Genomic DNA, 25,430 nt, shown 5'->3' on the forward strand with positions numbered 1-25,430 from the left:
ATGGTCATAGTAATTAGTCACACCCCAGTATAAGGATAATGATGATTAATCAAATATGGGTTTTATTAATAGATCGCCATTGTTCAGTAGTACAAAATTATATACAGACATAGATCTATTTATACATATGTTTATAAATACAAAACATAGTTGATTAGCATCTTGTTTTTCAGTTATAAAGAATAAACATAAACACAAGGATGAAACGAATCCTCTAATTGATTCAGAGCTATTGGATCTAATGTTTAGATGATGGATGTCAGACTGCAGTCCTGGGGGGCTGGAGCCCTGTGTAGCTTAGTTCTTTATCCTGTTAAACCACAAATGACTCCGCTCAAGAGCTCTGTGGTAATCAGCACAGGGAGGTGCAAGGAGTTGAATCAGGTGTGTTAAATGAAGGGAAACCCAAAAATGTGCAGGGCTTGTTGTATATATTTGTGCCTTGTCTGTAGGCTTTACATTTTTTACATGGATGCGTTTAATGCAATTTATGTTCAAATAAATTTCCATAACAGATGTATGTTCTGGGGGCGGCATGGTGGTGCAGTGGTTAGCACTGTTGCCTCACACCTCTGGGACCCGGGTTCGAGTCTCCGCCTGGGTCACATGTGTGTGGAGTTTGCATGTTCTCCCTATGTCGTCGTGGGGTTTCCTCCGGGTACTCCGGTTTCCCCCCACAGTCCAAAAACATGCTGAGGCTAATTGGAGTTACTAAATTGCCTGTAGGTGTGCATGTGTGAGTGAATGGTGTGTGAGTGAATGGTGTGTGAGTGTGCCCTGTGATGGGCTGGCCCCCCATCCTGGGTTCCCTGCCTCGTGCCCATTGCTTCCGGCTCTGGACCCCCTGCGACCCAGGTTTGGAAAATGGATGGATGCATATTCTGTCACATTGCATGAGCATTAAAAAGGGGTAGGACAGTAAAAATAACATATTGTGGTCATTGTATTTACACCGTACGGTCTGTGAGTCTGTTGCAGTAATAATACAGTTTACTTTGCAAGTTAACTTCTGTGCATTAAATCTAGACATCAAACATCTAAATGATGAACTCTGAAGAGTTTTGGGTCCCAATCCCCTGTAGGTGGTTGGAAAATGGCTACTGCCGAGTAATGAAAGTAATACTGCGGTCCAAATGCTAATTTGAAACCAGTCATTAAAGTCTGCACATTTCAGATGGGATTTCTATTAAACAGTTTCTATAAAAACAAGATAGGTGCAGTGGACTGAGAGGTACGGTATTCTTAAGTGTTTATTATCTTGTATTTATTGTATTGACAACAGGCAACAAGCTGGCTGACACATGAGCGGACACGCTGCTCATTTCACACCTTCGTTGTGATGTATGGTTAAGTTATCAGCTGCTGTTATCTGTTTGCTAGTTTCTGTTAGTGATCTGCAGATCTCCTTCAGAAGCACTGAATTAGCGTCCTTCCATTGCCTGTACTGTGTAGTGGTCAGACACGGCTCTGCCAGCACCTGGTCAATGATCAAAAGGTCAGCCTCTTTCGCCTGTAGCACAAACAATGCAAGAAAGGCTTAAGTAAAGTTCTAATGTAAACTTTTTAAGTAGAGAATCATTGCAAAATATTTGTCAAACAATATATTACATGAAAAATGCTCAAGGTAAAAACATAAAAATTACTGTACATTAAAACATTTATTTACTGTCATGCTTTGTGATTTATACAATAGCTTAATGCCAAAATACACATATATTTATGACGGAGCCATTGCATAGTGCAGATACACTACCTGGCCAAAAGCATGTGTACATTCCTTCCAGTTACTGAGTTCTTCTGTTTCCGCTACACCCATTGTTGAAAGGTGCATAAAAAGGATGACATGACATCTCTATAGACAAACAGTGGTAGTAGAATGGGTCGTACCGAAGAGCTCAGTGACTCTGACCGTGGCACCATTACAGGATGCCACCGTTGCAACAAATCTGCTCATCTGGTTTCTACCCTATTAGACCAGCCCCATTCAACTGTTGGTTCTATTATTGTAACAAGGAAGTGTCTAGGATCAGCTATAGCTCAGCCATGAAGAGGCAGGCCACACAAGTTGAAAGAGTGGGACCACAGAGTGCTGCAGCTCATGGCACATAACTATCTCCTTTCCTTGGTTGAGACACTAGCTACAGAGTCTCAGATTGCCTCAGAAAGTACTGTCAGCACAAGAACTGTCTCTCGGAAGCTCTATGAACCAAATATCCATGGCCGAGTTGCTATATGTGATGCCCAGCATCAGCTTAATTAGTGTCAAGCACGTCATCATTGGATTGTGAAGAAGGGGAAATGCCTTCCTGAGAGCAATGAAACATGCTTCACCATCTGGCAATCTGACAGACAAATTTGGGGCTAGTGGTTGCCATGAGAACACTATCTGCCTGCACAATACCAAATGTAAAGTTTGGTAGACAGGGCATAATGATTTAAGTGTGTTGTTCACAGTTTGGTCTAGGCCCCTTAGTTCCAGTGATGGGTAATCTTAACTCAACACCATACAAAAACATTTTAGACAATTGTGTGCTTTCAACTTTGTGGCGACGTTGCACAAAATGAGGTCCATAAATCTATGGATTGGTGAGGGTGGTGTGGAAGAGCTTGACTGGCCTGCAGACAACTGTGACCTCAACGCCATTGAACACCTTTGAGATAAACTAGAAAGCCCACTGTGAGCCAGGTCTTCTTGCTGGATTTCTGTCATGCTCTAGTGGCTTAAAGGGCTCAACTCCCCTTAACCTTACTCCAAAATCTAGTGGAAAGCCTTTCCAGAATAGTAGAGACTGTTATAGCTTATGCGTTTGAAAAAGGATAACAAGCACAAATAAGTGTGATTTTAAGGTGTCCTCATACTTTTGGCCAGGATGTGTGCTTCTTTGGTTTGGCACAGTATGTAGGCCTAACTGCTGCTCTAAGTTCAGATCCCACTATGTTCTTGGTGAAGATACCTTAAGTGTGCTTCTTAGCGCCCTACAGTGGTGGAGCTTCTCATTGAGGGTGTTGTTTTTGCAGCGTCTGATGAAGGAACTTCTGAAGTCTCTTTCAGTCAGGGGCTTCTGCTCGCCAGTGGGGTACAGGCTAGCTTGCTTCAGCTGGACGTACAGTCTTTCCATTTCATCAGGGACTTCTTTGAACTCTGAAAAAGACATATATGGTTGCGGGGGAGATTAAGTGATATGTTGCAATCATCGTGTTTTCATTTCCTGTACATTGCGTGCAAGAAAGACTCAAACACTACAGGAGAAACTATCAGTGTTAATCCTGCACAACTAGAGTTGGTGGAAGCAAAACACTAGCCATGATTTATAAACTTGCATTCTCAATTCTACTGATGCATGCATAACTCACGGCTTAAATGGTAAATCATTATTAGTGTCAATCCTCAATATGGGACAATAGGTGCTTCCCATAGCGCTTATACAATAGAAACTATTAATTGAAAATAATTAGAAACCTTTCGGGGTTGCGCAATGGTGCAGTTAACATTGCTGCCTCTCACCTCTGGAGTTGGAGGCTATCTCAGGCAGCATGATTATAATTCAGGGACCCCTCCAGACAGTCCATGTTTTTGTTCTCTTCCAGCTCCCATTAGAACTTGATTATTATTGTGTGGTGGTTTGTTTCAGACAATGATCTCAACCACATTTTAGATTATCGCACCCAAAGTCTGCAGCTTGGCTTTTAGCTTTTTGTCTGCCGAAATGGCTTCCTCACATTTGCTTTTGTGTGAGGCCCAGCCCATCCTTGGCCTCTGCCATAACAGCTGACACCTCCCTGACCCATGCCCCAGTCTCACAGTTCATACTCTTCTGACATAGAAATCTGAGCTCAGTGCTGTCCTCTGATGATCTTCTTATTTCAATCAGTATCCATTTTCTAGAGGGAAGACCAGTGTCGGTGCCTGAACATATCTGACAGGGGGCACGGGAGGTGATAGTGACAGTAAAAATTGATTGGGGGTGTCAGGGAAGTAAATTATCCATAGCCACACTCCTGGGAAAGGCTGGACTTATTTCATCCTAGTTTTATGATGAACAGGTGGCATTTGTTGGGGCACAATGGCTTATGACGCCAACCCTGGGGAAGACATGTGACTTTGCTAGGAGAGTATGCCTGCTTCAGAGAGCAGAGCTATATGCTCACCCTGGGCCGGATCCCCGATCTGCGTGGCTGTCGTGGACACCCATACAAGAGGGCAGCTCGGGACACTCTTCTGCACAGCAATGGCATCGTCTGAGTTCCAGCAGGACTGCGTCATGCTGTTAAGCCATGAATTCCGTTTGATTGGGGATGCTGTGGAGTTCTGCATTGCCATGGCAACAACCGTGTCTTCACTAGATGTGTGCTTGGCATGAGAAGCGGACCCTTCCTGGTGATGAATATACATGAAGTACACATACAGTAGTGTAAAAGTCATGTAAAAGAAAATTTTCAAGACTATTTGTCTGGGTACTACTTAAATGTATTTGCTCAGAAAAAAAAATCCAATAAAACAACAGGGATCCAGCCACTATTGCTGCTTGAACCCCTAATTAGAACATATGCAAATTAACTTTAATTCTGATGTCTTGTTTGATGACTAGAAGAATATCACTGCGGTTCCCAAACTGTTTTACACCAAAATGAAAATCATTTATTTTTCTTTGACTGGCTAAGACTTTTGCACAGAGCTATTTGTACAGCATTTCTTGACCGTCATTATACGGTCTCTTTGAGTACTTAAGGCTCGTTCTGGGTATGACAAAATCTACATCCAGCCCTATAAGGAGGTCCTCCAACTTACAAGGAGAAACATGGCACTCCAGCCACCAGCAAAAAACTCACACTGGTCCATTTGGACTAATGTGATGCTGAGGTGTCACCCGCCGCATGGCTGCACTCAGCTTCTCATCCTTGAGGTGGTTTGTCATGTAGTGGGTATGGCAACACACTGTACTCAGTGCATGCTCCATACCTCATGGTATAGTGAATCGGCTGTTTTAACAAGCCAGACATTCAAACACACATGGTTATAATAGGAGTGTTACTGTCACGATTCAGTGTTCACGGGTTACAGTTGCAAAGCCTTTTCAGAAAATGTCTGTGTGATAGTCTGAGTGAAAATGACTGGACTAAAGTTACCAGCACTCACAGAGCCTGCCTGTTCCACATCTGTCCCTTCCTCATGGTCACTCTCTTCGCTGTAACATTCTAGAGAGAATCACAAGACAGAACACCACACGCAGAGTGTCAGGATATTCATGGAAATGTCAGTCGTCAGCTCCTGAACATGAGGCATGCTTCGTGTCAGCTCTCACAGGTTAAAGAGGAAGTGTGCAGACTTAACAATAGATAGATAGATAGATAGATAGATAGATAGATAGATAGATAGATAGATAGATAGATAGATAGATAGATAGATAGATACCTTCTGTGTTTTTATCTGAAGGGGAGTTTTGCTGGGACACCTGGACAAGTATTCTTAACCATCTGTAGGACAGAGACATCATTCAGAACCAACATCCCATATTTGTGCACCAGTGTTGTAAGAAAGACGTTTTTATGTCCGCCTGAAAACTTATAAAGAGTGATACTGTACTTGCTTTTCCCCTACGATTTTCTTAGTTTCAGTCCTTATGTTCATAGATAGGCAGAACATGATTGCAGGGTCTGTATTGTACAGTCGCATGCCTGTATCTATCTAGCACTCTGCCCCAGTTTTTCTCACTTGTTCATCCCTGTAGCGTTGTCAGCGGCGAAGTACAGAGTCTTGAGGTGTGGGTTGCTGGCCTTCATTGCACTGTAACGAAATGCCGACAGTGAGACAGGGAGGCACGGCTGATATTGACCTCAGAGGCAGGCAGGTCACTATTGGTACTACAACAATATAAAGGTTGGGGGGCCTAGTGTGAGGCAATAAAACCAAATCATTCATTCACCTGATCCTGTTGAGAATCACAGTGAGCCTGGGGTCAAAACACACGCCATATGGATGCCTAATCAGTGCAGGGTGCACACACACACACACACACACACACACACACAAACACACACATGTAGGTTATACCTATCCTTATGGGGCCCGCTCATTCACTTCTATGGGAAAAATGCTAACGCTTACTATGACAACCTTAACTCCTACCCTGCCCTAACCATAACTATAAGTAACCAAGCAAAATACAGTTTTTGCATTTTTAGTTTTTTCATAGCAGTCACTGATTTTTATAAAACAGAGTTTTGCCTTTTGGGAAAAAAACGGATATTTATCACGTTATGGGGACATTGTGTCTCCATAAGGATAGGTATACCCTCTCTCAAACACACACACACACACGCACGCACGCACGTACGCACGCACACACACAGAGACTGTGGGTGAAATTCCTGCCCCTAGCCCAATGTGCCATGGTGCCCTTTGAAACACAGTCAGAATGTAGCAAATAACTTCACTTAAAGATAACAGAACATATCCACCTATTCATCCATTATGTAATGTCTACAATCAATATGAAAATGCCAATAAATAAAAATGTCACAGTCTGTGTGACCAAGGAGGATGGTGTCATGCCCGGCTCGTCCGATCCTCGTGTGTGCCACGCCCCCTGATTATCCACATGTGCTTTCCCGATCTTGCCCAGCTGTGTCCGATTATTTTCGCCCAGTCTTGTCTATTTCAGTCCGTGTCTTACCCTGGTTTCTTGTGCGTCATTGACGTTGTGTTCCCGTTACTACGTTCCCTCGTCTTTTCCCCAATAAATCCCCAGTTTTTCCCGTCTTCTGCCTGCTGGGTCGTCCTTCCTTACCTCCAGCCTGCCTACCTGCCCTTCTTCACCCGCGGATCGTAACAGATGGGACTAACTGGAGTCATTTAAAAGTGAAAGAAGAAAAGCGTGTTTACGATATTTAAAGACATCTGAAGACACTTCCTCCTTCTCTATGCTAAATGGCAGCGCTACTGACACGATTGACCAGAGTCACTAAACCTATGATAACGATCCTTTGCCATTTGCACAAGTACAGCTACATTGCAATGCTTCTTTCCACACACTGGGGTTGGTCAGATCATTGATATTATCAATTAATGCAGTGTTTTTTCCTTATTATTTTTTTATCAATATGATTGAAAAAAGTGCATAAAGAGTTTACGTTGTTAGAACTAATTTTATTTACACTGGGTCAACTGCATTATCAGATTAAAAAACAAATACACAAAATATCCTTGTTTCCTCGGCTGTTCTGTGATAAGCATACCCCGCCAAAATGATGGCGCACATAGTATGTCCATTGTGCATACAGCTAAATCCAGGCAAAGTATACATGTTTGTGTTTTGCACTAAAATGGGTAAACTGCTAACTGGTAAATGTGGCAGATATTTTTATTATTAAACTCCAAACTTGGTTATACAATAATGATCACTGTTGGTGTGCTGTTTATTTGGGCAGTATTTCCTGCTTCTGTTTCCAATGAAAGAAGTAAATGGTGAAAAAAGAATTGTATTGTAATTGTATCTTAAATAGTTTTTGCATTTGTGTTATGAGTTGTAAACAAAAGGGCTTTCGCATGCCTTGTGCCCTGCGACACAGAAACTGACATTTTACAAAAAAAAATGTAAGCCAAATTTTGGAAATTATCCTATAAAGCCTATAAAGGGCATTTTAAAGCTGTTAAGGGCATTTCTCAACAACATTACCTATGTATTGTGTGAAACCAAAATGCAAAATAGGCTATATGAACATCTCAGTGATAAGATCGGGTGTTTAGATATTATCTGCCATGATCGGTGCGGAACATTACGGCTATCGTGCGGGCAGGCGTACAATGAGCAGGCTGACAGGCAGAATACGGGGAAAAACGGGAGTTTATTCCGGTAAGGGGAGCGGGAAACATCAGACGCTAACTAACCACACCCAAACCACAATGACGGACAAGGGAGACAAGCAAGACCAGGACTTAAATGGACGAGACTGATTAAAATAATCGGAGACAGCTGGAGACGATCAGGGAAGCACACGCGGGTAATCAGGGGGCGTGGCACACACGAGGAGCGGACGAACCGGGCATGACATTATCGATATCTAGATATTTTTTTGCCACAATAATTTATAATGTAAATTCAGAAATCAGCCCAATCCTAATACATAGACATACACAGTCTACAGGTCAGCACTTGGGTCCAAGTGCAGGCTTAGCCATTTATCTGGCACATCTGGAGCTGGGGGGCTAAGGGCCATGTGAGGGTCCAACAGTGTCTACAGTTTGCCAACCCCAGAATCCGAACCAGCAACTTTCCAAAAGCGGCGTTGGAGTGCTAGCCCACTGGGCCAAACGCTGCCATAATTGCGACACAACATGGACCGGAAATCTGACCCAAGCCTTACTGTAGCAGGAAATAGTTTTTCCACTGAACCATCAACCCTTTACCAGCTGTCCCTTCTGACTGCCCTTCAGTGGGGCTGGTTTCTCTGACGATGCCTGTGAGTCACTGATGACAGAGGTTACGTCAAGCCATCAGAAGTGTGCCACCACTCACTATGTCCCCATTTTTGGCCACAGGCTATTAAAAGCACCACAGATGAAAGCATACATGACTGACATACTTACTGCTTTCTTTTGCACTCTGAGGCTTGTTCGATCGTGAATTCCGCTACATTTATGTACCCCATAGCTTTCTCAGCCTAGGTGACAGAAAGTGGACAAAGTCATATAGAGGACATAGAAGCCAATGTTTTCTTACAGATGCATTCATATAATATATCATGAGCTTAATATTTTTTATCTTATCTTTTATCTTTATATCTAGTAGCCATATTATAACTAGGGGTGTAAATCAGAAGCTTTGCATGAGTTGATTCAATTCAGTAATACATGATCAATATTTTTAAAGCAGTGAGAGTTAACTGTAATTTATTTGAATACTTAACAATAAATGTTTAATTGTTCTTTTTAACAACTGAATATTTTGAAAAAACACTATACAAAGTGCTTTATAAAAAAAAAGCTTTATAAAAACAAAAAAGTCTCAAAAACACCATCATGTCTGCACAAGAAACATTGTCTTGTAATTATACTTTAACAACAAAAACCATTTTTTGACATGTATAGCTTACTCTCTGAAAATGTAGGAACATACCAAAACTACACAAAATATATTGTAATGTATTGGTCTCTATTCTTTACTAAGGTGAGTATCTTGATTGCTTTGTGTGAGAGATTTTTTCACAGTGTTTTGCCTTATCATCATAGCTTAATATGAATCAGTTTTTACTCATTATAACAACATGTTTTCACAGACTTTGTGGCTTTGTTGACTCAAAGCCATTGAAAGCTGCATCATCACTTAATCATCTTTCTAATGCCCATTTCGACCATGATGGCAGCCCCGGGTGTTTCTCGATATGCGTACTTGACCACACTTGTGTTCTTGTATACCCAATTTACATCATCTTCCATTGCCAAAGACCAGTTCCAATACTAATAACGCAATTACAGAGGATGGCAAAATCCCCAGATGTTGTTCTTGCCCTGTCCCAAATATCAATGATATATCAGTTGCATCCTCACTAAACAAGACCAATCTCATGATTCATTGCACTCCAAGTTCATTCTTGGGAGGCAAGATTGCAAGACTGATCTTGCCTAGACCATAAGTACGGTCTTTGCCTTCATGGTATTAAGAAACACCCCCTGTTTATTTTTCCCCAAGACTGGTCTAACTCACCGTTGGCTCTGTGTACCAGTAAAGCAAGGCTTGCTTCAGTACAAACCAGTATCTCCTCCACTTGATTCCCAGAAAGGCCTTCACCTCCCTCTTCTTGTGCAGCCAGCCCTGGCACTCGGTGACACCCAGCTCTTTAACAGAGATCTTCCTTCGGCTCATAGTTCCGTCTACAAGGCGAGATACTGCTTTTAGAGGGCATGTTGAAGCTGTGGTTCTGGGTCTTACCATAGGCTGTAGAACTGTCTTTCTCACAGGCTACAGGAGAGACTTCTGCTTTTTCTACCTAACACCTTAGTTACATGAGTCCTTATTTGCTTAGCGACTTTGATATGGAGATTCTGGCAGCATGCATTTCATATGCTTATACATCACATAAATAAACACAAACAGAACGTATTTCACATCATATGAACCATCAGCATCATGCGAGAATCGGGTCAAAACCTTGCAGTAACCCCCCTCCCCTTTTGAGCCCTTAAACCACTCACATGGCGATTTGCAAAATGAATTTTGGGTCACGGGGGGGCTGCAGATAGCTCTAAGGCTCCATACCTCCAGCATTGCTGCTGTTTGTTGTTTGTTGCAGAGCTTCAATGTTCTCCTGAAGTTGGTTATCTTTCTAAATATGTGCTGTGGGTGATTTGGTGTCTTTAACTGGCCCGTTGTGTGTGATTGTGTGAGTGAGGCTCTGACCTGTGCCGGCCAGGCTTTTTATCTGGAGAGCCCCCTGTTCCTCGTGTCCTGTGCTTCCGAACTTTCCGCAACCCAAATGAACAGCTGCAGGAGATGGATGCAGCCACTGCGCTGCCCATTATTATCACCTCCTCATAATCATACGTTTGCATTACCCAAACTTACTCAGAGTATCAGCTACAGGTTTGACTTTTCAATGGCTCATGTATACATACAGGAACAAGATCTTTGCAGTAACACCAGCACTCATGTTTTTGTGTAGAAAGCCAACATGCAGAGAAGCATGTTTTCACAGACTTTCATTTCAGGCGTCTTACTGACTTCAAAATACAGCCACATGTATACGCTAGCAGTTCAGTGTAAACCTAAAAGCATCTCCTGATATTCCCAGAGAGAATGAAGACCTGAGGCGGGAGTATGTGACTTACTAGGATCTTGTCGGCAGGGTAACCTTTGGAGAGAGAGATCTTCGGATTGCGAAGTCTGTGTGGCCATCAGCTGCTCTAAACTGAGAAGCGACTTCTCTGGTTGCTCCCTCCCACCACATAACAGCAGCATAAAGGCTGACAGGAACTTTCTGTTTCGCATGATATTGCAGTTGGCTCAGCCTCCTCGCCACCTCTCTCTGCTTCTGTATTCTGATCTTCAGGTCAGAGGCAGTAAGAAAAGGCCAAGCCTAAACATCATTCAAACCTGTGCTACGCTGCTATTTATTTTAATGTAATTTAGTGAGAATTTGTGTGGAAATGAACAAGAAGCACTAGGAAATGATACTTGTATAACCTTTTATGCATTACACTGTCAGAAAAAAGAGTACAGCCCAGTTTTGTTCCTCAAGGTACAAACAACAATAATGTACTCCCAAGTGTACAAAAATGTTCCTCAGATTTCTGTACCTTAAAATGTACATTTACCTACAGCTAGGGTACAATTGTCAGACCCTTGAGGGTACAGTGCCAGTGACAAGTACTTGTACCCTCAAACCTACAAATTTACACTTTTTTTTCTGACAGTGTATGAGCATAATTTGTTTTCAACAGTTTTGTTATTTTTATCTGCTCTGCAATCAGTAGAGGATGGTAGATAATGGTTCATCTGACTGATTCTCCTATCAGCCAATGGAGCAACACCCTGGGGTCAGTTGATCAACAGAGCTTCTGACCACTCACAAGAGGTTTTGGTAGTGGTCAAATCACAAGGGGCCGGTGTGCCTCTGAGAGAGTGTTTGTGTATGGTGACCAAATAATCCTGGTCAAGGAGGACACTTTGAGGTAGGAGAGGTTTTGTAAGCTACCATTTCAATGAGAAGGACCCGGATTTCACTTAATTTCTTGCTGTGTGCTGATTGCTGTCTCCTAATCATGCATGTGTCACTAATGTTAATGTGAAACAGCTGAATGAGTCTTTTAATCAAGGAAACAAACCAGTCAAAGCACAAGAGGAACTACACTATTTAGCCAAGCACAGGAGCCTTTCACTTTTAAAGTAGCTTGTGAAACTCGAAGTAGCTCACTGTGTCCATCCTGACATGTATTATTAGGTCACCCTATGTTTGTGCAGCAGGCATCTTACACACCTTGACTGATGCATTCACTGCTTCTACCAGAGGAGATCTCCCATTCAGTTTGTGATACTGAAAGGTTTATGGTTAAATCAGGGAATGATCCATAGCTCAAACTTGAACCTAAGCTGAAGGAGCAATATTACACATTAAGTTTTTTTTAGGATGAAAATAAAATAAATATCTTGATCTTTCTACAGCTGCAAGCCAGTTTAACATGCAGTACAGTATGTGTTGCTATAACTGCTGTCCTTTGAATTTTTACAAAGAAACCCCAACTGTTTTGACAGATGCTGAATGTTTAACTTGTGGTCGGCAGTGTGGAAGGAAGTGATGTCATAGCCTGGCAGGACTAGTGATACTGCCTGTGATATGCACTAAAATAAGATTCAGTCAATGTACCTTTGCTATGTAGTGAGGCTGTCTATAGCAAAAAAAAAAAAAAAAAAGCGATGTGATTTTGATTAAAAAAAGAGAGGAAATCAGTGTTCACTTTTAAATATGATTTCCACTAATCTATTCACTAATCATCTCAGAGTTAAGTGGGAATATTTATAAGACCTTCATAAACTGTTGTACTGTTGTAAAACAATTGAATCAAAACATATATTATGGAAATAGTTCTATAATAATTCTAACAGTTATTTTAGCAACTTTCAACCACGTCTCAGTTGGCAAATTTATAAAAACAGGGGGTTGTGTTTGAACACCCACACAATGGAAATATCAGAAGGCCAGCGATGATGGAAATGTGTAACTCACAGAAAAGTCAGGGTGATATGCTGGAGGATGGGGTGGGTGGGGGGGCTTGCTTTTTTCAGTATTTCTGAACCCGGTCCTCGGGACTCCCAGATCGTCCACGTTTTAGATCCCTGCCAAATAATCTGCATTTTTGCTCCTTCTTGGAGAAAGCTGGGAAGGAGCAAAAATGTGGACTGTCTGGGGCTCCCAAAGGATCGGGTTGAAAAATACTGATAAAAGCTATAATCATGTGATCAGAAAGCACCTGGGTTGATGATCACCTGCTTTTACTATCTAATCTGAAAGAATCAAGAAGGACTGAGCTCATCAAGTGACTGAAATATAACTGGTGACTGCATCTCCTGGTGCTAGGGCACTGCCCCTGAGCCTGCGTAGGATCTCACGCCCCTGATGCATGTGACTGCAATGACTAAGCAGCTGGACCATGGCTTTGCTCATAATCCCACACAAATGACACAAAGCATCAGAGTTCAGACCTGATCTCTGTTACTTTGATCACTTTTCAATGTTTATGAACCAATGATATCTATCATCTGAGTAGGTAGGGTGTGGTGCTTGTTTTTCCCTGTATACTTATTTAGAAAGAGAAATGCATACACAGCTTCCCTAAAATAAATTTTCTGGTAAACCAGTGTGCATAACTTCCTGGTATAAGTATATTTACATTTATTTTCCCCAAAAAACACCCTGGATATAGTCCTTAATAGTGAATACTGGAGTACATTAGGCATTCTGGGGTGGGTTTGTGCATCGAATCAGCAAAAATCATATTTCCGATTAGATTATTCAATTTGTTTATTCTGTATTTTATATTTAGCTCCTCCCCAGTTCTGATTAATGTAACATTCTGAAGCATTCCTGCAGTGTTATATTTATAAAGAACACCATTTTCTCTCATGCCGCAGTCAAGCAGTGTTGCATGGAGGGAATAATCAGTTCTTCAGCCATCAATGTCACCCAATCAGGTGTTCCGGTGCCTATTCAGGTCACTCTTAAGAAGCTCTCCCTTGAGCAGTCTCTTAAGAGATTGCACACCCATGCAAACTCTGCACCCATAGCAAGACTTGAACTCACATCCACAGGGGGGTTTGAGGTAGTGATACTACCCACGAAGCCACTGTACGCACATTAGCTGATTTTGTATTCATGCCAAGAAATATTATTATGGTGCATCTTCTTTTAGTGGCTGGAATACAATACTGTGCAAAGGTTTTAGGTAGTCAAGGTAAATTATGTTAAAATTATGCTTATGCACCATAATAATATTTCTTGGTATGAATACAAAATCAGCTAATGTGCGGCACCTTAATTAATACTGCTCAGAGCCTGAGCCCACGGTATTTTCCGGCTGATCCCTCCAAATTCTGTGCAGGATCATTCTCATAATCCGCGTGAGATTCAGGAGTTTGACGTTGCAAAAGGGCCGCTCAGAGAACTTCCAAAAATCAAGCCCATCACAGCATAAAGTGTGTTTACATGGTACAAACAGCTCGGCTGCTGACAAACTGGTTAAGTATGACTTAATAAATACTGGTGTATTTATAGAACTTCTGCGATATTTGTTAGTTTGCTATGACATTATGGCCTTGAAACTGAGGTGTTTGTGCCCTGATGTAGATTGCTGCTTTTGGTCAAGTGAAAAGACTCAAGGCCTGAGGAGAAGACGGAACAGCAGGGTGAAATATTACTGCCATTAAGGGACAGCAGAGGGCGCAGTATTGTTAAAACTTACTCCACTAGACTGTCCATTATATATTTTATTGAAATACAGTATATTCAAGTAATTACTTCCTTTAGTGTGCTAACTACACAGTACAACTGGCCAACATGGAAGTTGAGATATATTACATAATATTTTATTTCAGTGGAAAACATGATTTGCAATAGAAAAGCACTCCAGAGGACAGCTATTTATTTGTTTATTAAGTTAGATAACAATCTCGATTATTCTAGACATTTTACAATCATGGAATTACATAAAGTTTAATGATCAGTTAAACTTTTTTCATGTAGCAATTCTTGACAGAAATGCAAGAAAAAGAATTCATTTAGAATTCTTTAAGCACTCAACACTGTCATAATTCACATAAACAACTTTCAGCTTCGGTATGCATTGAGAATAGGAGGCACTTTGTATTCATTCTCATTCCTACTGCAGCCAGTTGCTTTTGTGGTTTGCAAGGCCACCGAGGAATAAACCAGTACAAGTTAAAAACACACTCTCGTTTCTGCATATTTATATTACGTGCTATAGCTGTGTGTACCATAAGAAATCTAAGATGTAACAATGTCTATCATTGGTCAATGGCTCATCTATCAAAGACTAGATTATTCTGAACATTTTTTTCACAAACTGGATGACCACTGTAAAGGGGAAATTCACACTTCCTCTGGCTGAAAGAAGCAGCAGTAATGGGTCACTTACACCCAGTAAGGTTTGGCTAGAGGACTATTTTTAAAATAACATCAGTAGTAGTGCTCTAACAAAATTTTCTTGCATAAAAGCAGCTCCACATAGCTTCAGCAAAAAACACATACTTCCCATGTAAATATATTGAGAAAAAAACATTTCTGTGTTGGTACAGAGAAAATGTAAGCAAATTCAGACCAAATAGAAATCCATAAGGAAAAATTAATGAATAACAATAATAATGAATTTTCCAAAAGGAAACTGAAATTCATTATAGGCCTAGTAAAATTGTACCTGTTGAACAGAAGGGGTGAGCCAGATTTGCCGACTGACATTTCCTCATTCTTTTTCTTAAACTGAGCTGTATCTATTGGAAAATGAAAGTCTCCAAAGTCTCCGTGACTCTGAGATGCTTCTCATAAAAACATCAGGCAGGCAGAAGCGAAGAGTGGAATTAGAACACGACCACCTTGTTTTCCTCTTCCTGTTTCCTCGCAGCCACCTCACTTCCTGTCCCAGAGCATTAGTGTGCATCAACCGAGCTCATGTGCTGTGCGGTGGTCTACCGGACGTCTGTGCTTTTGGGTGACAGCAGAATTAAAGGCACAGTGGGGACCCGTGGAGAGCATGCGGCTGTAGGGGGGCGTCAGCGAGTCAGCAGCTTTAGCCGGGAGATCCAGCTACCCAGTAGCGAAGTTTCCACTACTGCCGCTTTTGGGGCCGAGGTGACGGGCGTCTTTTTAGCGGGCTCCTCTTGATAGGGAATGGTGGCGCTATTGTGCAAGACGCTCTCTATGACGCAGCGGCTTCCCCGGACACGATCCATGCCACGGAACAGATGCCTGCTGCCTGTGGGCCTGTTGTGTGGCTGGAAAGATGGGCTTTCCTCAGAGATGGCGGGGATCTGCTCGTTGCTTAGATACCTGTGCATAATACTGCCGCCTACAGGTGGGGCACAGAACACATACACGGAATTACTCATAGGGTGTAAGCTGTACTAAGCTTAATGTCACACACGTTAGTCTTGGTCATCTATGAAGTGCTTAAAAAAACACAACTCATTAATTACTATATTTGAAAATATTTATACTGTTAATGTGACATACAGGTTGCTCTAATTCCAAAATAAGAAAAGATGCCCAGACAGAGGATTGCTTTAGACCTCAATGAATGTCTAATGTATACATTCTTATATAATAGTTTCTGCACCATGTCAAATTCAAATTGATTTTGAATCTCCATTGGCAAACATACTGGGCAAATACTCACGTGGTGAAATCATGACAAACAACCCTCATAAAATGAACGTTATTTAATAGATACGTTATGTAAAATCATGTGTTCTATGTACAAATGTGTCTGAGTCCGGAGTGTGTACAGGAAGTCAAAGCCATGCTTTATTCTTCCTCTGCTAGCCATGCCTCAGTTTCTGCGACCTGATGGGGCTTCATTAGATTTAAGTGGTTGGGCTGCCACATTCTTTAGGCTGCTCTTGGTGCCAGGGGGCACTTCCTACCTTTTCCTCCTGCTGTCCATGGCCGTGAGAAGGAGTCATTTTGGTCAACAGAAGTGTCCACTGGCATGGATAAAGGTCGGGGCTTACCTGAAACATAAAAACTATGTTTTAATGAACTTATAATAGTGTTTGCAATACATATTGCTTGGGTTTCTAGATGCTGTTACAAGCCGTCAAAGAAAATGTTTTAATGATCTCCATGTTAGTATAAAACTGTAACTGTCAAAATGTGGCATTTCAAAACCTTTCCAAAATCCATCCTATATTTCTAATAACCATCCAATATACCTATGCATCTATTGACCTGAGCAATAGCAGAACATGTAGCTAATCAACATTTCAATGATAATTAAGCAAATTAATTAAATGGCTGGGGGGGGGGTCCCCCCGTCCGCTAATTATCGATGGTCGTCGTGCGAGGAACCGTAGATCTCAGAGCGTGAGGCAGCTTCTAGCGTTCGCAGCGCTTTAACGTCACCGTTACCCACGTGCTCTGCTCGAGAGCAAAAGGAACAGAGCTCTTTGTGTGTGACCCTCCAGCACAAAACTGTACACTTGGGTCAAAAATTTGAAATTAGGATTATGGTATCAAATGAAAGAGCACAAAAAATCCTCAAAAAATATCTAAAAATACAGCCATGTAAATGGACTGCATTTATGTGACTTCTGTACGATTCTGTACGGTTTTGTGCTGGAGGGTCACATATATCTGTTTTATGTGTCTCTCTCTGCTTGTCTGTCTCACACATACAGACAGACACACACACACACAGACACACATAGACCCCGACACACATATAGACAGACATATAGACACACAGACACAAACACTGACTCCGGGAGGGGGCCCGATCCCTTCTCCACTCCTGCAGCACGTTCACTTCCACAGGGAGTGTGATCCGCTGGTCGTCACACTCAGCTATGGTGCGCCTTCTTCCCTCCAGGTCAAGAAAGGAGTTGGGGGACTCGGAGCCTCTGGGCCTGATGATATCCCCAATGCACAAACCGGACCTCCCGTCTCTTCACAGGGAGACAGAGAGGTCTAAGCACAGTTCTTAAAAATGAAAACATCCATGTCTGCATTGTTCACTAATATCTCAGAAAGTCACTCAAAAGGAGTGAAGAGGTTCCATCATATAATCTTGAGAAACTTCTTGAACATTAAGTACAAAGACTAAGTACAAAGTGCAAGACACATGGAACAGAGGAGGCTCTACTATTCTGTGCCTAGTTAAGATAACTGGAGACCAAACAGACCAGATATCTGTCATAAATACTGCATCAGTCATAGCTGTGGATAAGAGGGCAATTAGACAAGAGGCCTACCGGGGTGTGTAGGGAACAGCTGGAGGAGGCGGGATGTACAGGTCCAAAATGGCAGGTTTCTCCTTCCGGATGGAGCGCTCCGATAGGCTGGGAGACTTTGCCTTAGGCGGACATGAAGTGCTCTGTGACAAATATGACAGATGCGGGTTAGAGAGTTCTTCAGAAGAAAACCTGGTCCTACCAGCAGGCAATTCCCAGGTAAGCCAATGAGAACTTTTTCCATGTGAAACCTGGGTCCAAGTATGGAATACGTCATTAAACTGGGGGTTCTAAACACAAATCATAGCTCGCAGCAACATGTGCGGGTTTGCAGCCAGTGAAAATGAAGAGTAGCAATTACTCTAAGCACTAGGGCGTTAGCCATTCAAAGAGAAATGGAAAATCTGTAGCCTGACAACACCAGTGCTAACTATAGAGAGTGAGAGAGACACATCAGGCCAGTAAGTCATAGTACCACAGCGCTATCAGCGCCCCCTGGTGGTGTTCCAGGTTCTTGTTAATTGAGAGTTATAAAGGGAAAGGCAATGGATTTGTACAGTATTTCAATATTTTATTTTAGATTTACTTGGATATTTTCTATTTATTCCCCAAATATTTATTTCCTATATTTTCACATCCTGCTTTTGTGACATAAAACCAAGGCCAGAGCATTAACAGGCAGTGAATGTGTGTGGGGTGTGCTCCTGATGGGGAGGGGCTACTGCCTCTGTGGAACTGTCTGACAGACACGATGGCCAATCAAATTAAGTTTTGCCAGATGACACTAAAAGGTCCAGACTGAACGTGTCTGGCTATAGGATGGCCTGTCAAATGCCTGTTTTTCCGAAACAATGAATTTTAAATCTGAAAGGCTTTTAATAGTTACAGCATTATCCAATGATTATGAATCCAGTTGGAGACATGACTGAATTTCCTTAGCAGATGCACTAAAAGAATTAGAAGGTAAAGAGGTCTTGTGGTCAGAGTAGGTCTCAGCGTGTCTATGAAGAGGTTTTAGCTGGTAGAGGAATGCAAAATGGTTTTGGGTTGGGTTTCAGATCAAATATGACTGCCCACCTACAGCACAGGGAAGTTTCTGAGTTGAGGAGGCCCAAACAGCTGCTGGAATTTTACATAATAACTGCAGTGTCCTGCAGTGTAATGCACTAAATAAAATCTATCATCCATTTTCTAAACACTTATCCTTGTTAAGGCTATTGGGTAACAGAAAAACATACTCTGGTTATGTTACACAGGAGGAGGAACAGTTGTTCCTTTAATGGTCTCTACTTGTCCAACTGGTTTGGGGGTCATGTTTAAGACACTGTGCCTGCTATGAAAAGGTCGGTGGTTCAAATCCCATGGTTGAGAGTGATGTCACCGTTAGGCCCTTGGACAGTGCCCCGAACCCCTGTTTCCCCAGGGACTGTCCGACCTCACTTTCAATTGCATGTCATTCTGGATAAAAGTGTTTGAATATAAAAAAACCCATAGGATTACAAATTATTCTGCAGACATTATTTTGGAGGACAGGACAAGCTGTGATTGTTCAGCTCGGAGCACCCCACCCACATAGTGCTGTCTGGGGGATTTGGTCACATGTTCCAGCATGCCAGGCCACCAGCGCACAATGCAACGCATTTCAGGAAGGCGCGAGCGGCACTCGCCGGACCTGTCCAAGCCTGACGGAGGGAGTCAAGGAGCCATGCACCTGCACCAGGGGAGGCTTCCAGCGCATGTTCTTCAGGGGAGCAGGGGCAAAGCAGGCCGACCCCATGGGCCTCTTCTTCACAGTCAGGAAGGTGTTGGCAGGGTCCTCCCTCAGCTTAGCCACCAGGTTCTTTAGCTGCCAGCCCACCTGCAGTCCACAGGGACATGCATCGACTAATCTTCACCAGTCTCTATCTGTCACTTCCCCTCAACTACAGACCACCTACAAATACAGACACACACTAACAGCTATTTATATTCACAAATACACACGTGAACTATTGGTCAGAGGAGGAATATACAACACCCTGAATCTGATGAGCTAGGGAAGGAATCAAACCTGTAATCATGGAGATGTACAGTTACAATGCCACCCACTGAGCTGGAGCAGCAGCCTTAATTTAACCATGAGTATGTTTAGCTAAAGGGACAGCCATGAAAATGAATGCAAACAGCAGGAAGGAGAATGAATATACATCAAAAGTGATCTATATGTCACCATACATCACGTTAGCTTGTTGAATGTTTCCAAGAATGTGTTTCTGCTCTTAAAACTCTTGTTTGAAAGGTAACAGCCAACCAATCAACTCTTAAAACTGGAGTGAAGGAGAAGGCGTGTAGGTGAGAGGGAGGGATGATGAAGGTGATGGCCTGAGGGGTCAGTACTGACCACTGTCTGCCGGTTGACCTGGATGACCTCATCGCCAGCATGGATCTTGCCGGTCCTCTCTGCTGGAGACTAGAAACACATAAGGATACTTTGGTTATATATATAAGCTATATATGTCTACCTAGGGTTTGCATGATAATCAGGTTAGATGAGGTTAAATGTATGACAAAAGATGCCTTCATCTGCAGCCTTTGGTGTGGGATTCATTTTTGTTTGGCATGATTTAATTTAACTTCAATTCCTGAAAGGGCGAAACAAATGGCACAAGAAACCAGAAATGTTAATAATCACATTCATTCTGTGGTAGAGCATTCTCTGCTGATGGAATATCCTGGCATAACAGTGCCTGCATCCACAAAGTGACAGCGCCCCCTGGCTGGTTTGATAAGTATTAAAACCATGAGCCATGGCTGCCTCAGTGACCGCATCTCCATTCAGCGGAATAATGGAGACCAACTAAACACCAACTGGTACAATTTGTTGTGAAGTATGATGCTGCCTCCAGTTAACATAGGGGGAATTCCTGACACTTCCAAATCCTATGCCAAGGTTCTCTGAAGCTCTTGAGGTGTTGTGATGGACCACAAACCAATTGAGGCTGTATTTTTGTATTTTGGTGCCTACTCTTTTGTGAGTTGGCTTTATGTGTGTGCATAGATATACAGTAGTAGTGTGGAAATTTATTAGGCAATCAAAGACAATTAAGTTTAAATGATATTATGCCACAATGATATTAAGTCACCCCAGTATTTGCAGCAACCATCCAATGCATGCATGTATTTTTGACTTGACTATTAGCCTACCTTGTAGATTAGTGAATGGTCCTTTGCAACACTATGTGCATGTTTGCGACTCATTCATGTCTATGCGATCCTCGTGTGTGCCACGCCCCGCTGATTATCCACGTGTGCTTCCCCAATCGTACCCAGCTGTTCCTTGTTATTTCGCCCTGTCTTTTCTTTATCAGTCCATGTCTTGCCCTACCTGGTTGTCCGTCATTGATGTTAGTTCTAGTGTTATGTCCCAGTCTACCCCTTAATAAATCTCCGTTTTCCCCGTATTCCGCCTGCCTGCCTGTTCCTTCCTGCCCACTTGCCCGTCCGCTTAACCCGCGACCCTGACAGAATGACGGACCATCTAAAGAGGAGAAAGCAGAGGAGAAGGAGGACACCAGAGGCACCAGCGATCAGCCTGGGAGCCTGCTATCTCGCCGCGGCTTCGCTCCCGGGTGAGAATGAGGAGGAAACCCCTCCTGATCCAGGAAGCGGTGAGGTTCACCTTGGAGGACACCACCGCCGCTAAGCTGCCTGCTTGGGCGGCTCCCCTCTCCCTGGGAGCGCGCCCGATTGCAACGGAGCTACCGTCGCCCCTTGAGCGGTATTTTTATGGGCCAGCGCAGTTCGGGACGCTATCCTACACGTTCCCCGGATTTTTAAAGGGGCCACGCCCATCTCGCCTGCGCTGGACCTGCCAGTCCTGCCGCCTGCAGGAGCTACGCCCAAGGCCCCTCTGCCTCCACCTCTGCCTGCTGCAGCTACGCCCGAGTTGGAGGTCCCATCTACGCTTGTGGCCATCGCCGATCAGTTCTTCACCCTCCAGGGACTTTACTGTAGGGTGATGGAGGAACCGGCTACACAGGACTCCCCGGAGGTGGACCAGCTCACCGCGCAGCTGCGGTGTGGCTTTGCTGCCTTCTCTCCCACCTCTTCTCAAGGCGACTTGGAGAGGATAGCGGAGGACCTGAGGAAGCTGCTCTTGTTAAGGAGAGCTCCGCCTCCGCCTGCAGCACCACCGAGCAGCCGCCTCTGCCTGTTGCAGCACCTCTGCCCGTGGCGCTGCCTCTGCCTCCGCCTTCGGCACCCACGCCCGAGCAGCCACCTCCGCCTCCGACCGCTACGCCCGAGCAGCTGCCTCCGCCTCCGGCAGCTCCGCCCGAGGCCCCTCTGCCTCCACCCGAGGCGCTTCCTCTGCCTCTGCCTGTGACTGTACCTCCTCCAGCTCCGGTCCCTGAGGAGGCCCCAGAGAGCCCGACCACTGCTCCTCCCTCCGTTGAGGTAAAGGAGCTTGAGTGGGACCCCTCGGGGACCTCCCTGCTGTCTCCTCTGCCCTCGCCCAGGCGAGATCGACCCCAGCCTACACCCCACATGTCAGTGTCCCGGAAGGGGAGAGGACACAGGTGTGGGGTTAGGGTCCCACCCTAGGGCTCGGAAGGCGCCTACGGGTCCTAGGACTCCAGGTCGGTGGTCGCCTGCAGGTCCCCTTCCGAAGCCTCGTCGTCCTACCTTGGTCCCGCCTCCGACTCCTCGTCAGTCGCCTGCGGGTTCCTCTACTCCGGCGCATTGGTGGATGTCGCCTGGGCCTGCTATGGCTTCGCCTTCGCCTGCTGCGGCTCCCCCTCCCTCCTTGCCTTCCCCAGTTTCCCCTTCAGCTCCCTCCTGGCCTTCCCAGGTGCCCCCTCCAACTTCCTCCTCGTCCCCTGTGTCTGTCCCTCGCCCTGCCTCCTCTGCCCCTCCGAGGTCCCCTCCTGCTCCGGCCTCCCGGTCACCTGCGGCCCCTCCGGCTGCTACCTGTCGCCCGCTGGGGCCTCCTCGTGCTCCCCTTTTTCCCCTGACCGTTCCTTCCTGCCCCCTTGCCCGTCTGCTTAACCCGCGATCACGACAGCTATCTTGTTATTTCACCTTAAAAAAGTACTGTCTTTGTGCATCACAGAGGCAGAGATTGTTTACATGAGAGGTGAGTACTGACCAATGTGTTTAACATATGTAAAAACAAATGTAATTATTCCCTTGACTGTGTGTATATATAAAGAAAAGAATACGCAAACACCTTGAAAAAAAACAGAAAGGTGGCAAAACAATGACAGATCTTCTAAGTATAGCATGTAAAAGACACAACTGGGAAAGAGGTCACTATTTTCTAATTTGAGGCTTGCTGAGGAGGACCGGAGTGGCAGAATGAGGCCTGATTAATGGCCCTGTGTGTAGGAGATGTGGAAAGGATTCATTACGTGGTTTTGGTTGAATTTTTCTCTTGTTTTTCTGAGTTTTTGTTAATCCGTTGTCAGCATGAAGTAGGTGCAGACAGAGGGCAGAGGGGAAAGAAGACTGCAAAGCTCTCCTCCATAAAGGGAAATGGCAGCAGGCTGAGTGTCTTTTGGTGTCTTGATGCATTGTGTGAAGAGGAAATGTGCCATAGTATTATTATTTTTTTTTTTCACTAACACTTTACTTGAGGGGGCACAAACAATGTGGTCATACCATCTTACTTTTTAAATTAATTAACCAGAAACCGTTAGTTATGTCCTGATCCCATGTTCGATCATAATTAATCAATCATCATGGTTCATGTATTTCATGAAGTTACTATATTTGTTGATGATTTGTACTCGATATGTATTTGAAGTTACTCATATCCCCTCAAGTACAGTTTCATCGTTATTTTTCTTTGTGACTAGTTTGTGTTTTGTGTCTGGTCCTGTGAATAACTTGGTAACCCAGAGAGCAAGCTTATTTAGCCTACTTCTCTGTGCTGTGATGATGCTTCAGAGCAAACTGACGATTATGCCTCATATATAAAAAGTATATAAATAGTAAAAATGCTACCCATATAGTGGGTGTCACATTGAAATCAGAAACATGGTGCTGAATTTCAGAAAGTAGATTCTAAAATAAACTGGGGCAGATATTAAAATGAGCAATTTTGCAGGAAAGCCCCATTTCAAATCGAGCATTTTTGTCACACCTCTGGTGAAACAAAGGTTGGCAAGTAAAAATAGACGAAAGGCAAAAGAAGCCAGTCAGTGTTACTGCATCAACCCATATCGCCATAGAGATGAATGTCAGCCGTAGTCAGGGGCCCGAAAGGAATTCAGCTGTGAAGGAGAAGTGCTCCAAACAACCGTTCTCCTCCACAGGGCCTCACTAACAGACAGTGACTTACATTTTCTGTAGTTCCAGTGATGATGTGAAGCCCGTCATATGTTGACTTAATGTACATGCCCTGGGGAAAAAAGGGGAACTAGGTGTCACTAGACATAAGGAGATACTGATCTGGGTGAAGTTCGCATTAAAGCATAAAGACTAATATATACTAATTAAGACATCTGTAACACATATCCATCCATCCATCCATCCACCCATCCATCCAGTGGGCAGAGTGTGAGCATCTGTCTCACCAGTCCCTCCCCAGGTGTGACGCGGCTCAGGTGGACCTCCTCCAGGCACAGGGGCTGGCTTACGAGAGGATCAGAGGTGTTCTTCACTGTCTGATCACAGATGACATTCAATACCTTTGCCTGTTAGAAGGCACGAAAGAACAGGTTTCTGTGCGAGATACAGGCATATTTGCTGCATAGGAATATTTCATTCCTAAGAGATAAGGGTTATGCTAATAAAATAAAGTTTTCTGTTCGTCTTTTCTGTGAATAGTGCATCTTAAGAAAACCTACATATATTCATCTAAAAAGTGACAGTACAGATTAATATACTGCACATATTTGCTTACATTTCCATCTTATGTTATCTAATTTCTTTTTCACAAACAAGTATCCATTTGGAACAACTTGGAAGCAAACAGAATATGTATGTTTAACATTCCAATAAATAAAACATCAGATGTTAGAGGAGATTTATACATTTATGGACAAGTTCTGCACCAACAACCAACACCAACATGGTATTTTCTGTATCCAGGCCTAGCAACACACTTCAAGAAACATACAAGCTGATGCATTTCATTCCTTCCTTCTTTTTTTCCTTCCATCCATCCATCTTCTGTACCTGCTTGTCTGTAGGAGTGCATGTGTGAGTGATGGGTGTGTGAGTGTGCCCTGCGATGGGCTGGCTCCCCATCCTGGGTTTTTCCCTGCCTCGTGCCCATTGCCTCCGGGATAGGCTCCGGACTCCCCGTGACCCAGTAGGATAAGCGGTTTGGAAAATGGATGGATGGATGGATGAAAATGATGTACTGATGTAATGTGCAATATTACAGCCCTACTATGCAGGGTTGCAGGGGCCCATCCTTGCAGCTATGGACACAAGGCAGGGAATGACCCAGAATTCACACCGGCAGACAATTTAGCAACTCCTATTCACCTTAGC

General features: G+C 43.7%; 1 protein-coding gene across 1 annotated transcript in view; it reads right to left on the reverse strand.

The window, feature by feature from the left end:
• Window positions 1-30: 30 nt before the first annotated feature.
• The window catches only part of cnksr3 (cnksr family member 3), a 51,927-nt gene continuing 26,527 nt past the window's right edge, over window positions 31-25,430 (reverse strand). The window contains exons 6-22 of the mRNA XM_048996695.1: window positions 24,506-24,625; window positions 24,271-24,330; window positions 20,332-20,400; window positions 19,663-19,809; window positions 17,973-18,094; window positions 17,482-17,666; window positions 16,647-16,733; window positions 15,782-16,072; window positions 10,826-10,960; window positions 9,705-9,871; window positions 8,588-8,661; window positions 5,714-5,785; window positions 5,414-5,475; window positions 5,138-5,196; window positions 4,150-4,375; window positions 2,955-3,142; window positions 31-1,510 (exon numbers count right to left, since the gene is read on the reverse strand). Of these exons, the coding sequence (XP_048852652.1) occupies window positions 1,319-1,510; window positions 2,955-3,142; window positions 4,150-4,375; window positions 5,138-5,196; window positions 5,414-5,475; window positions 5,714-5,785; window positions 8,588-8,661; window positions 9,705-9,871; window positions 10,826-10,960; window positions 15,782-16,072; window positions 16,647-16,733; window positions 17,482-17,666; window positions 17,973-18,094; window positions 19,663-19,809; window positions 20,332-20,400; window positions 24,271-24,330; window positions 24,506-24,625 (2,256 nt within the window). The 3' untranslated portion in view covers window positions 31-1,318. The remainder of the gene's footprint in view (window positions 1,511-2,954; window positions 3,143-4,149; window positions 4,376-5,137; window positions 5,197-5,413; window positions 5,476-5,713; window positions 5,786-8,587; window positions 8,662-9,704; window positions 9,872-10,825; window positions 10,961-15,781; window positions 16,073-16,646; window positions 16,734-17,481; window positions 17,667-17,972; window positions 18,095-19,662; window positions 19,810-20,331; window positions 20,401-24,270; window positions 24,331-24,505; window positions 24,626-25,430) is intronic.

Source organism: Brienomyrus brachyistius, unplaced genomic scaffold (assembly GCF_023856365.1).
Source record: "Brienomyrus brachyistius isolate T26 unplaced genomic scaffold, BBRACH_0.4 scaffold27, whole genome shotgun sequence".
In the NCBI taxonomy this organism is placed as follows: Eukaryota; Metazoa; Chordata; class Actinopteri; order Osteoglossiformes; family Mormyridae; genus Brienomyrus; species Brienomyrus brachyistius.